General features: G+C 41.2%; 1 protein-coding gene across 1 annotated transcript in view; it reads right to left on the bottom strand.

Moving 5' to 3' along the window:
• Window positions 1-14,590, bottom strand: part of ARID5B (AT-rich interaction domain 5B) — a 182,163-nt gene that overhangs the window by 89,033 nt on the left and 78,540 nt on the right. Inside the window, exon 4 of the mRNA XM_002718470.5 lies at window positions 2,986-3,216. Within this exon, the coding sequence (XP_002718516.2) occupies window positions 2,986-3,216 (231 nt within the window). The remainder of the gene's footprint in view (window positions 1-2,985; window positions 3,217-14,590) is intronic.

Raw genomic sequence — 14,590 nt, 5'->3', positions numbered from 1 at the left:
CAGACACACAGGCTTGAAATCATCTAGACTTGGCCAACAGTTTTCTAATAACTTGATTCCTATCTTTTAAGATCAGATCAGGTCCTCCCTTAGCCATGAGACTGTTTTTCCCTGACTTCTTGCCCTAACTGCCACCCCCAAGCACCACTTCCCACTGCTAAATTCCTATGGAACTTGTTTTCTGTAACACTCACTAAACACTTAATCATTGGCTCTTTGTAGCATTTAGTTAACCTTACAAGAGCGTTAATCCTGTCTTCCCCATTTAGATTTTAAACCTTCGAAATAAGCAAGGACCACATTTTATTTATCTTTTTAACACTCCCCCACCTCCACTCCATAATTCAGTTTAATAGAAGAAAGCAACATGTATATTAGTTAATAAAATAAACATTATTCAATCACAGGAAAGCAGATACCATCCTTTTAAGAAGGGCTTTGGAGGTATTTAGGGGTGATATATGAATTTCATGTCAGAGGTATAGCTGCTAACACTATAACCTCTTTACCATCAGCTCCCCCATCCATCCACCTGGCGATATGGCTAATAAAATTTGATTTTTACAGCCTAGGCCTACTGCTACAGAAATTACATTTGACCAATTATTGAAGTCACCAAACGTGGGGTAGAGAATATATACTGGGTAGGAAATTTATCTGCAGGCCCCCTGGCACTCTTGGTAATCGGACAGAAGTGTTTCATTCATCTGGCAGTGTTTAATATTAGGAACATTTGTTTAATGCTAGTCACTAATTAAATTTATGTTCTTCTACCAACTGTTAGTTGGTTGGAGAAACTCCACCACACATTTTAACAAACACTTTAACCCATGTTGATCTCAAGTTGTACAACCAGTTGGAGGTTTAAAAGGGTGTTCTCTGGAAATTTAGATGCACGACAACAAGCGGGAGGTGGTAGAGGCCTGTTGGTAAGGTGTTCACATCAGCTCAAAAGAAGCTTTTTTGTTTACTTACTGACACAAAATACTTGAAGAAGTACAAACTATTTGAAGTACACATTCAACTAAAAAAAATCTAAAATTCTAATGATTTAACTAGCCATCTAGAAGCTCTTTAAAGGTACCTTTATTCCAAAAGAAAGCTTCCACTTTAAGAGGCTGGGGAAGAAAAACAGCATTAAAATTAGCTAGACCAGAAGAAAGTTCAGGAAAACATTCAAAAGTCAGATGCTTGTGTTTGTGAGAACATTTAAAACTAATTTAGTAACTCTTAACAACCATTGTGATTGCTGTTAAATTGGAACTTCTATTACCAATTCTAGAAGCAACAGCTTTGAAACTCAGTGACTAATAACTCTTAAATTAGCCAAAAAGGTTAAAATTTTTTCATTATATTACACTGTGAAACTCTAATTTTGAATATTCTTAAGTGAGGGAGAGCATTCTTTCAGTTTTATTTTATGTCAGGAATTTAGAGATCTCATGAGCTCCAAGCACCATACAGGGCTTGGGAGCAGGGGATGTAGAAAAACTTACATCCCAAGCAAGAGGAAGATTTGTAAATGCTGATCTGAAAAGAGAGATGTTCTAAAAAATATATTGGAAACACTTGTCTATTTGAATAAAAATGTTATTTGAATATTAAAAATATAACAATAACTATTTCTTTGTAGGAATAAAACAAGTCATACAAATATCCCCCACTTCCCGGAGAGTTATTGATAAGCCAGAGTTTTGAGGAATATCTGAAAAAACAAATTATAAAAGGAAAAAGTCATGGTCTTACACCCCCATACACTTAAGTCTTTTGGTTCCACTTCCTCTCTGTCTTCTCTTCCTTCTTAGACTATCCATCTCCCACCCCCTCATCCTGTCCATCCTCTGCCCACAGATCCGCTTACAAAAGATCCCTAGTAGCAGCAACAGGGCTGCTGGAATCATGGAGAATCCAACTGAAGAGACTGCAGTGACTTCTAAAAACATGGTGAGGTCTACGCTGGTCAAACAGAATAAACTCAATTTCAGTCATCTTCAAACAAAGCGTCCTTGGGGAAACATTAGCCAACAAGACCAGGGAATGCTCCACAGCTCAAAGGGACCCCATGCTCCATCTAGACCAGGGTATCAATGTCTGTTTCCACTCAGGTACCCATGAGGGATCCAGAAGGGCTTGGAAATGCCAGTGGTTGCTCAAGACTGGTGATTCGCAGAGAAGGCTTGGGAGTGTGTGTGTTGGGAGGGAAGGGAGGAAGTGTCCCTGTCTCTGTGAGTATAAGAAATTCCAGGGAACTTGTGCAGTTTGGAGAGTCACTGATACGACCTCAACTCTTCAACAGACCAGAAGGTCAAGGTGTGGAGGACAGCTATCTTGGCTGGCCTCTTCCCTCTAGTCTTTCACTACATCCTGTAAGGCTTCCCAAATGGAGAAAGCCTTCCTTTCTCCTCTGTCTATAGACACATATGACCAGTCAACAAGGCAGAGCTGCAGAAAAACAAACTGTTTTTGGTGGGCACTCTGTGTGTGTGTGTGTGTGTGTGTGCGTATGTGCATATATATGAAAAAATTAACATCTCTATCTACCTACCTATCTAATATCTATCTAATGCAAAGTACTAAAGTGCCTACCATTGATGCATTTGTACAGTAGCTTATAACACTGAAAAGTCGGTGGTCAGTTACATCAGTCACATTTTAAAATCAGCATTTAGATAGCCAAAGTCTTTTCAGAAAGAACTAATATGCAAGTTTTCTGTCCTAAAGACCAGTTTCAAGGTTGACCAAGCACCTTCAGATGCTATATGGAACAACACATTCTAAATGATAATCTTTAACCCATGGCAAACCACAGGCTTCCCAGAAGGCAATGATGCCTTGTGCTACAAAGATTTGGGGAATGGGAGGGGTGGGGTGGCACATGAGGCCTGTGAAAATGAACCTTGTTCCCATCACTGCTCTTCACAAGAAGTGAAAACAACTAGACACACACACATGTACAAGTTTGAGGTAGAAAACAAAAAGACTCACCAAACTCATCACATATACTCTCGTTTTCTATGAGCGTTGGGTGGTCAAACGTGTCCCGGCAGTACAAGATCTGAGGGTTCCTGCTGACCACAGCAATGCCCCCAAGAGCCAATGCAAACTGGTCCGTTAGAATGGACGATGGCTTATCCTGGATGCGTTTCAGCATCGAACGGTACCGGCAGTACTGAGGGTAGCTGAGGACTATCACGTTTGTTTCTTCCTCGTCCTCCCCTAGACAAATGAGAAAACAATCCATTACCCTCTTCCCTCCAGCAATGACCTTTCATGACCATGGCATGATTTCAATAATCATCTCTGTTTTGTGCGACGGATGCGGTCTTCAACAAGACTTACCCTGGTGCATCTGTATTACAACCTGTGAATGAGGGCATCCTCCAAGCCCCACCTCACCAATCCAACTTCACACACACACACCCCCATGGACGCACATCAGGCCACTCACAGACCATAACCCCGCTTGTGGAGAAAAGAGAGTGTGGTGGCCTTCTAGGCATATTAAACAATATTTGGATCACCAACAACTATCAAACTGAAAAAAAATCATTTTGAAAGAATTTGACTTTTTTTTAAGCATGAAAATCATCACCGTAGGAAAAAGTAGAACGTTGTTGAGCATCTTTACACTCCTCTGCACACTTTGGTATTGCTCTCACATTGGATTCCGTAATCTCTTCAGTGCTTGAGGCCTCTAAAAAGGTCATCAGTCCCCAGAGAGATGTTCATAGAAGCCCAAATAGCGTCATCGTCTGCTCTGGGGGTTGTTAGTGCTCTACAGAAAATATCTCCCGTCCTCCTTATGCGCCTGAGGAAAGGCTGTGCCTCGTGCTGTCTTGGAGTCCCGTGGCTATGTGCCTTGGTTTGGCCAAAGAAATATGACAGAAGCGATGGCCGCTGTAAGAGCCAATGTGCCACCCAACCCAGTGTCCTTGCCCCTGACTGGGCCATCTGCAATGGCTCTGATAGCGGCTCCTCTGCCACTGTGGATGTTAGAGGTAAACTACATGGGGGCAGAGCCCTGGGCTAATCCCATGTAGATGGACAACCTCAACAGAAAAGAAACTGCAGGTGTCTTAAGTGACTATGACTTCGGATTGTTTGTAACAGCAGCAGACCTATCTCACTTAATTGAATAACCCACCTCTCCACCCTCCCCACACCCATACCCCCTGTCTTTTTAATGTATCTCAAATCCATCTGGTAACCTAGCATTTCTCAGAGAACCTGGCACACTGAGAGGACTCCCAAGCATCCTTGCAATACAAGTGTATCAGAACCAACCGAACTCAGGAGAACACTTCAGCAAACTGAGTGCTCCTACCACGATCTTAATGCTTATTTACATTTCACTATGATTTTGTGCTTCTTATAAAAATCAGACATGGCATGGATGAATCCTTTCACTTTAAACTTGAGAAGTGGCAAACACCCCCGTTGGTATCTGGCCACCTGCACAATGTCAAGCTGAATTTAGGCTCCCTGACCCAGCTTGCCATCACTCTCCATGACCAGACCACCAGGGCAGTTGTGAGCAATTCCCAGACATGTCACTTGCCTATCTAAAGGAAAAACAGTTAATATTTTGAGCCCTCACCACGCTGCAGAGAATTTCACAAGACAGTTGTTAAGGATACCTACGTTATCGTGGCCATCTGCTAACCAGTGGGAGACGAATGAGTAAGAATAGAGTATAATGATGGAACATAACCAGTACCAATGGAGGGTGTGCATATGACCTTTTCAGACAGGAGGCCGATGCCCAGATGTATTTCTAATTATGTTCACTTAGTTCCTCAGGCTGGAGGCTTCTCCACAAATGGAGATGTTCAGTTGCTTGCAAGATGACATGTTGCGATGGCTTGCCTCCTGCCTGGCTTGAGGGTAGCCACTTCATCAGCTGGCACACTTAATTAAAAGGAAATACAGGGCAAGCACTTGGTGTAGTGGTTAAGTTGCCGCTGGGGCCAACATCCCATATTGGAGCCTCAGTCCAAGTCTCAGCTCCACTTCCAATTCCAGCTTCTGGTTAATATGCACTCTAGGAAGCAGCAGGTGGAAGCTCAACTGCTTGTGTTGCTGCCACCCATGCTGGAGGAGACCTGGACTGAGTCTCAGGCTCCTGGCTTTGTTATGGCCCAGCCCCAGCTGTTGTGGGCATTTGGGGAGCAGGGTGGGGCGTGAAGTAGTAGATGGAAGATTTCTCTCTGTCTTTCAGGTAAAATAAATACATTTAAAAATTTAAAAGAAAATATGTTTACAGTGAAGACAAGTCTCCAAATGAAAGCTAGATTTTAGCTGCTAATATAGGTCCCAAAACATGCCAATTTCAGATTTTTTTAAGAGACAAAGATACAAAATTCACACTTTGGGTTCAAATTTGTGGTTTCTACAGATTTATAACACAAGAAGTTTTAGTGGAAATAGTCACCAAATATCATCAGAACCCCAAAGTATACAAGTACTGTTTCAAGAAGTAGCCCTCAATGTGTCAACTGAGTTACTGTTCTCTGTCTGTGAATGAGAGACAGGGACAAGCATGAATTGCTGGGGCTTACTTCTCTTAGCAGGCGCAGCACCTAATACTATCTCCTGCACGTAGGCAACACCATGAAAACACCTGTTGATTCCAAGAGTCCGTATTGGTTGTGCCACTGACTTTCTGCAATGGAGGCAAACTGCACCAGGTTCTCCAAATTTTCTTGAGGCAAAATGGAGAAGGTTGTGCTTTCCAGTCCATGTGAGGGCACAGGAACAGTTGCTTCACAGTTAGTTTCATGGAAGCAGATGTCACCTGGACCCCTGAGACCAGTTCACTCCTCGTGCTCCCTTCAGTTTCCTTCTGCTCTTCTCAGGGTCTTTTTTTTTTTTTTTTTTCCTTCAAAATGATGCCCTCTGTCTTCTTAACTCTCTGCTCTGGATTTAATACACTTCCTGATAATCTTGTATACTGGGAAATTACCTCCTTATTCCTCTCCATCTCATCTCAGCCCAAAAGATTGGCCATCTTTCCTTCATGCAGTTCCTAAAATGCTCACTGAACCATGAATCCATCTCTTGTTGCTGAGAGCGAAACAGCGGGTTTGCTCTACTTGCAACTCATGGAAACGAGCCCCTCAGTCATCCACTGAAGCTGGAGACAATGTCTCTAAAGGTGGTCCTGGGATTTCTCACTTCAGATTCACTCCTGGTGCCACCAAGGCCCACGGACTCAGGAATTCTAAGGCTGGGACCCAGGAATTTAGCTTTCCTAAGCATGCCAGCTAGTTGTTGCACACTAAACTTCAAAACCAGTAACTCTGAATCTGACTTAGCTATGCATAAATTTATATTTACTTATTTTGGGTTGTGAAATATGTATGTGATATATATCATATATAGCTATATATTTTTATTTTTAATGGACGTAATAATTACACTTCTGGGGGCTGGCACTGTGGCAAAGAAGGTTAAGCCTCTGCTATTGACACCGGTATCCCATATGGGCTCCAGTTTGAGACCTGGCTGCAACATTTTCAATTCAGCTCCCTCCTAATGGCCTGGGAAAGCAGTGGAAAATGGACCAAGTGCTGCGGCCCTGGCACCCACATGGGAGACCCAGAAAAAGTTCTGGGCTCCTGGCTTTGGCCTGGCCCAGCCCCAGCCATTGCAGCCATTTGTGGAGAGAAACAGCAGATGCAAGACCTCTCTCTCTCTCTCTCTCTCTCCCCCCCCCTCTCTGGTTGTAACTATGTCTTTAAAATAAATAAAAAATAAATCTTTACAAAAATTATATTTATGGAGTAGAGTGTAATAATTCAATACATGTGTACAATGGGTGTATGATCAAATCAAGGTGATTAACATTTCTGTCTCCTTATACATTTATCATTTTTTTGTGTTTTGAGCCTTCAAATCCTCAAATCTTCTCTCCCAGTTCTTTTTAAAACATAGAAAAAGGTTGCTGTTCTGTGCTGTAGACCAATAGAACTTATCCCTCCTATACAATAGCAGTGTGGAACCCATGGTTGGATATATATTCCTATTTGTATTTTTCTTCTAAATTCCTAGTATCTAGAACAGAACTGAACCAAATTCCCTTTGCTTTGCCACTTTTGCAAGATTGCTGTGGGTATCACAGGAGACAGCAAGGGGGAAAAAAACCCCTGATAACTAAAAATGTGAGGAAGGAACTGTCTTCCTATTTAGAAAGCAAAGTAAATATTGATGTTACTTCTGGTACTGATAATAAAACACTAAAATTTGCAAAAGTCTTTTACATAATATGTCCTTTTTTCCTCCCAATAACCCTGTTAGTAACATCACTACTTGTTAAAGTCCCCAGTTTAGCCATGGGAGGCCACAAGTTCAGACACCCAAGTGACGAGCCCAGGATCTCAAGGACCAGGAACTGAGGAACTAGAATTGAGGTGAGATTATTACACATCTGAATTCCAAGTTTGATTAACTTTTCACTCTGGCAAAATGCCTCAAATAATAATAATAATATTTAACTCATTCACAATATAAGGGATGAAGATAGTGCTCTTTGATCACATGAAATATGAGGCTTCTGTTTCATGGGAAATGTAGACTCTGGTGAAGTGAGATTATTATTTAGGGTCACTGCAATTCCCATGGAAAGGATTTCCCACTATGGTGTGCCTTTCACGTCTTCCATCTGCTGGTCCACTCCCCAGTGGGCCCCAATGGCCCGAGTTGTGCCGATCCGAAGCCAGGAGCCAGGAGCTTCTTCCAGGTCTCCCACATGGGTACAGGGGCTCAAGGACTTGGGCCATCTTCTACTGGTTTTCCAGGCCATAGCAGAGAGCTGGATCAGAAGTGGAGCAGCTGGGACTCGAACCAGTGCCCATATGGGATGCCAGCACTGCAGGTGGCAGCTTTACCCGCTATGTCGCAGTGCCGGCCCCTCAATTTTCTACCCATGTGACAGGAAATAGCACCAATCTTGTTTTTTTTGCAAGCCTACAAGGACTGTCCCTCATTAACCTCTTTCCATGCTAAGAGGCTAGACGCAAGTTGGGATCTGGTGTGGTGTGGCAATGTTAAGTGGCACTAAAGTAAAGATTATGATAACTTTGTCAATTTTAAACAGAACCAGCCATCTGGGCCAGAGTTCTGATATTGTTTGAACCGAGGTGAATTTCCAACCTTGTAATTGGACATCCCCAGAGGAGTTGCCTTTCATATTTTCAAAACCAGCGAGGGCCCATGAGACCTTCAGGGCTCCTAAGAAAGTCAGCAGAGCGTCTGAGGTGGGGATAAAGAGAAAGAAGCTCCAGAGGAGACCAGACACCTGGAAGAACCGAGTCAGCAGGGCCGAGGCCCCCCAGGAGCAGATACCCCAAGTCTCTCTGTGGTGAAGCAGGCACCGTATTTTACTGGAGAAGTGTCTCTTTCTCAAGACACAGTGTCACCTGAATATGAAAGGTGTGGATAACAGAATCTAAAACAACGAATTTCGGAGAGTGTCCCGGATCTAACATTCTATGATCCTCGAACTGCCTCCCCAGCTACGGAAATATTAAGTTGTTGAGTGGCTGGCATGTTTTATTTTGCCCTAGTATACCAAGAAACAAATAAAGGCAAATGACCCTTTCAGGAATTCTTATTTGAATTCCTCAGCTACTTCTTTCCTCCTTATGCATTTCATACACACATAAACAAACACGCCTATGCAGAGTTACCCATGAAACAAGAGCTGCCAGTAAATGCTATGCCGGACCTTCCCCCCTGTCCAATCCATGAGAGCTCCAGCAGATACAGCTAAGAAGGCATCAAGAACGAAGAAACTGCACATGCACATAGCAAAAGGCAAACAAAATGTGCCTGGCATAAAGGCTTGCTTTCAACCACACCCACACAGAAAAAGAAATCAAAATCCTAACCCAAGGAGCACTTCTTCTGACACACTCCAGTTGGTTGTACTTGGTTGGGTTATATATACATTACTCGATTTCAGTCAACAGAAAATGATCAGTAATAAATTACTGGTACCCAAGACTGAAATTTTAAACCATAATTATGATATTCTATTAAAATGTCATCCCACTCCTCAATTTCCCCCATCAAAAAAAATGTGAACATGCCTATTTTAAAATGAAATATTCAAAGGGAATAAGAGACCCAAAATTACTAAACCTCATTTCAACTTCAATAAAAAGAACTTTGCCTATTAAAAGTTAATACCTAAAGTACACTGCTTGTAATGCTCAACCAAAATTACTCTAATCCTGTGCTTATATCATAATTACACGTTTTGTTAACCTCTCTCAATGTCAATTTTTCACTTATTTATATATTTTCAAAGTCCAAAACAGAATTCCACAGAGAAACTGTAATTATAACATGAGACTCCACCCAGGCTTTTCAAACAGTAACTGTATACCATTGCTTTAATCCTCAGAGTGGGGCTGGGGGTGGGGAAGAGGTGGGGGGAGAGGGTAAAAGCTGGCAGTCGTTCTGAATAGCGTTGCTCAAGTTGTCTTTGTACAAAGAGAGATGCATGAAATAGCAAACACAATGAATTAATGGAGCATTGACTTTCAAATATCCATAATGCTATTTTTTAAAAATAGATAATGGTGGCCAAATGCACAGAAGGCTGAAAACATAAATTCCGGAGGAGAAATTTGCTTTTATGTCTTACACAACAATTTAGAAATGTAACTTTCTTTTTCATTTTAGGGGGAGAGGGGAAACATGTTTCCGAAACATCACACTATTATGCTTACTGAAAACCACTATAATCTACTTCTAACATCAGTAAGCTTAAAAAAAAAAAAGTCTTTAAAAAACCCTTCACACCAGGATTTTATAGAGCCTGGTGGAAAAAATATGCATGTTCCTTCCTGCACCTAATTACCTCAACTGAAAAATCTGCCAAGTATTTTGCCCTTTAGTTCTCTTAATCGTATTAGGGCAAATGCATTTGGATGCCAATAGAAACAAACATTTAAAGATTTTCACTTAAAAGATTCCAAATATGTATGAAGGCTAAGTTTGAGACACAATGTCCCTGGTGCTTCAAAGACAACATAGTTTTCTTTTTTTTTTCTCAAGCAAATATGAATTTGCTCATGTTATAAAACTTGATGTCTAGTTTTGAAACAATTTAAGTAAAATAACATCAATATGAGAGGCTCTCACAATGATTTATGCTTCCTTCTGTTACTTTATTACATTAGACATTCCTTTCTCAAAGCTTTATACTTTTCTCTGTGCTCCTAGCAACCAACCAAAGGCAAAGCATCAACTTGATATACCTGGCACTATTCCAGTTCTTACTGCTATTGACAATTACACTGAAGTTTCCATTTAATTGCTGTTCTGTTGTGACACCGAATATTTGTCATAATTAGGCATTTCCTATTTTCTGTCCATTCATTTTTGATTATTCCTGAAAATGATTTTTTTTCATTTTAGAAAACCTAAGCATGAAATTTCTACATTTCTACAGATAAGAGAAGCTACAGCTGTTACTATCATTACCAACATTGTCACATGCAGCAAAAAAAAAAAAAAAAAAAAGAATATAATTTCTCGGAAGGTAATTTTCCTTTCAGTCTAAGTGCTCTTATTCATCTTACAGTTACTCAATGATTTCCTGTTCTAATTACAGGACATTATACAGAAAGACATTTGTAAAAGGAAAATGCAGCAGTACATATGACTAAATAGTTTGAATTGGTTGAAAGTGTTTAAAATGCCGAAGTTGTACATCAGCTTTATCAATTTGTGACTGTAGCTTTGTGTAAAATGGTAACAAGTCCAACCATATTTCAAGGTCTCTCTCAAAGCAGTAAGCTTAGTACCCAAAATTAGTACATAGCACAGGAGAAAATACATTCGCACTTAAACTGATGCTGGAGGGTTGGGGTAGGGGCAGGTCAGTTGGATTTCTTGTATTTTTTCCCCTTCTCATCAAAGCTGTTAAATTGGAGGCATGCCAAGACAAGGAGTGGAAAATATTATTAATAAAAATAAATTAAATGCCTGATTAAAAGGGAGAGAGAACAAGATTCCATCCGGAATAGAAGTGAAAATGCCACAAACTATTTCATAAAAACATACTGTGACGTAAATTACACATCAGTATTGCACTGTTGTGGTTATTTTGAGAAATGGTTTGTACTGTAAGTCAGCTGGTGCTGCCCCACCCTTAATGATTTTGTAATTCTCTACACAGTAAGCAAGTGGGGGCAGCCCTGAGATTGCTAAGACAGAAAACAGGCCTAGTCATACAGAACTGGCAATAAAAAGATAATGTACTTTTAACATAACAGAACAAGGAGATTGGCTTTATTAACTAAAAAAACTACTTTAAATGGTCCCCAGCTTGCCATTTGTTTTGATAAATGGAAACACAGATCTTCCCAGGATAGGCAACAAAAACATCACTGGAGAACTTAACAAAAAGAAAATGTGGGAAAATATATCAGTGCATGGTTGCAAACAGAACAAAGAATGTTTCAAATGCAGAACCCAGAGTTTTAACCAGCTGTTTCCAACAGCAAGCAAGTTACTTAAAATAGATGGAGATACGCAAATATAAAAATATGTATTAACATGTTAATATCAGAGTTGCCCTTACTGTTGCTTCATCGCTCAGAAAAGAAAACAACACAAAGCTAAATTAAAACCAAACACTGCCATCACTCGGAGTAACGAATGAACCCACTGGGAAGCAAGCCAGCTCCGCCGCCAAGGTTCTCCCAAATGGCCACTGAATTCTAAGCCACATTCAGGAGCCACTCTGGATTTCATCTTGAGAATTTTGCATCTGATTTCCATATGGCTCGACTCAGCCAAATTTAAATGTCACACAAGACAGGGATTGCACAATAAGTCTATCTACCGGTGAGATCTCAAGGCCAGACTGATCCTCACTTTGTATAAATTGTGACCGCATTCTTCGAGGTCTGATGTACCTTGTCTGCCCTTCACATGGATTAGCCTTTACCCTCTAGTCAGCCATTTACTCTGGGTATAAATGAGACTCAATATCTGGCGGAAACATGAGGAATCCAGGGGACATCCAGGAGCCAGGGCCTAGACAATATTTTTCCTACGCTCAAATTATAACACAAGTTTTCTCAGAGATTAATTTAGACATTCATTTATTTGCTAGTGACCCAGGTAAGACTAGCATACCGGCCTGGAGTTATTTAAACTCAGTTCTCTCCTGGTTTACAAGAACCTACCGCTAAGATCCAATCAGGGGCTACAGTTACCATGTCAAGATTGCTAACAGAGAAGCTCAATCACTAGCACAACAGGCCTTAAAAATTATATCCACTTCCGTTATCTTTCTCCTAGAAATATCAACATGGCTTTTTATTTTTTAAGTTGTAACTCCATGTCTGTCATTGTCCCAAGAATCACAATGCGGTTACCATAGCAGTTGGATAAGCCCTTGACACTTAAGATATGCTCCTGAATCCCAAACTCACAAATAAACCTGACTGAGGTGTGGTACTAGACAAATCAACAGCAGAATGACTGACTCCCACATATCAGCCCCTCTGTGTGTGCAGAATTCAGGCATTTACAAGATGGTAAATCACTATCTGTCATGATGTTTACAGACATGATTATTTCACAAATAGTCAGCACTAATCAGGCTAAATCTAATCATTACCACCATGATTTATACCAGGAAAAAAAAGTGTGTATAGAAACTTAATCACCAAATAATGTTGGACTGATAAATACTAACATCTAGCACCTAGAAGGCATTCTATACGCACACACACACACACACACACATAACTGCATACAAAACTGTGTGTATGTTGGTACGTATGTAGAATAGTACTTCAATTTTCACTAAAATTGTGTGGATATTAAAAATAATTAAATTAAGTGAAACAACATTTCAGGCCATGCTTAACTTCTGTTAAGTTAAAAAAAAAGGGAGGTATGAAATAATAGAAGCATATAATCAGCCTTATGTCTTTTGGTAATAGTATTACTGAAATATAATTCACATATCATAAAATTCATTTAAAGTGTTCAAATTAAAAAAAAGTTTTAAATGTTTTATATATTTGAAAGAAGAGTGAAAGCGAGCTGTTCCATCTACTGATTCACTCCCTAATTGCCTGCAGCTGCTACAGTCGGGACAGGCCAAAGCCAGGTGCTTGGAACTCAAGCCAGATCTCCCACACAGGTGTCAGGGACCAACTTATTGAGCTAGCATCTGCTGCCTCTCATAAAGCATATTAGCAGGAAGCTGAAATCCAAGTGGAGCCAGGACTTGAGCCCAAGCACTCTGACATGGGATGGGGGGGGGGCATTCCAAGTGTTATCTTAACCAAGGTGCCAGATACCCACTCTTAAAGTGTACAGGCTTTTAGTATATTTACATGGTTGTCAATCCCTTACCACAATCAATGAAGAACACTTTTATAATCTCCGAAAGAAATTCTGAACTCCCCTGCCCCTGCCAGAATCCTAGGCTAATTCATAGAGACAGAAAGTAGAGGTTGCCAGGTGCTATGAAGACTGGGGACTGGAAAGAATGGGAAGTTCTTACTTAGTGGTTACAGAGTTGGTTTGGGAGGATGAAGGCATTCTGGAACTCCAGAATGGTGATAGTTACAAAAATTGTGAATGTACTTAATGCTACTAAGTTGTACACTTAAAAATAACTAAAATGATAAATCTGGTTACATATTTTATACAATAAAAAAGAGCAGAACACTTGACAAGCATTAGATTGGTGTGGATGAGTTCTTAGTTGTTTCTTGGGAGGAAAACGGGTGTCTCTCCCATGGAGCCACAGGAACTTAACCTCCTAGAGGGTGCAGAATCAGTGTGCTAATTCTCAGTACCCTTCTTAAACCTGTGAGAGCATTGGCAGGTGTAATTCCCCATAGACACGTGGCAGTAAATATCAGAACCTCCCGGCCGGCGCCACAACTCACTAGGTTAATCCTCCGCCTGCGGCACCAGCACACCGGGTTCTAGTCCCGGTCGGGGTGCCGGATTCTGTCCTGGTTGTCCCTCTTCCAGTCCAGCTCTCTGCTGTGGCCTGGGAAGGCAGGGAGGATGGCCCAAGTGCTTGGGCCCTGCACCCGCATGGGAGACCAGGAGGAAGTACCTGGCTCCTGGCTTTGGATCGGCACAGTGCGCCGGCCGTAGCGGCCATTTAGGGGGTGAACCAACGGAAAGGAAGACCTTTCTCTCTGTCTCTGTCTCTCACTGTCTAACTCTGCCTGTCCAAAAAAACAAAAAAGTCATTAGTCCCTGACCCCAATGACCAGAAAAAAAAAATACCAGAACCTCCCATTACAGAGTAAGAGTAAAAGCAGTCATGCTGTGAACTGAATAGGCTGAAGGAATCTGGAGAAAGACATCTACCCAATTGCCCTGCAGTAATAGGTCATGAATTTGGGTACTCATCTCATTGCAGCCACTCTTTTTCTTAATTTATGTCTTTTGGAATAATCTCACCACTTAAGGAGTTCATGCACCTCTCTCAAAGGTGTGAGCCATGTCAGAACAACTGCGCTGCCTTCTGGGAACTCACATCCAAGCGTGAGGAGAGTTGTCTACACTCTCCTGTTTTTTGTTTCACCTTACCTTT

Source organism: Oryctolagus cuniculus, chromosome 15 (genome assembly GCF_964237555.1).
Source record: "Oryctolagus cuniculus chromosome 15, mOryCun1.1, whole genome shotgun sequence".
Taxonomy (NCBI): Eukaryota; Metazoa; Chordata; class Mammalia; order Lagomorpha; family Leporidae; genus Oryctolagus; species Oryctolagus cuniculus.
The sequence above is the reverse complement of the archived record's forward strand: the minus strand, read 5'-3'. Positions and strand labels throughout refer to the sequence as shown.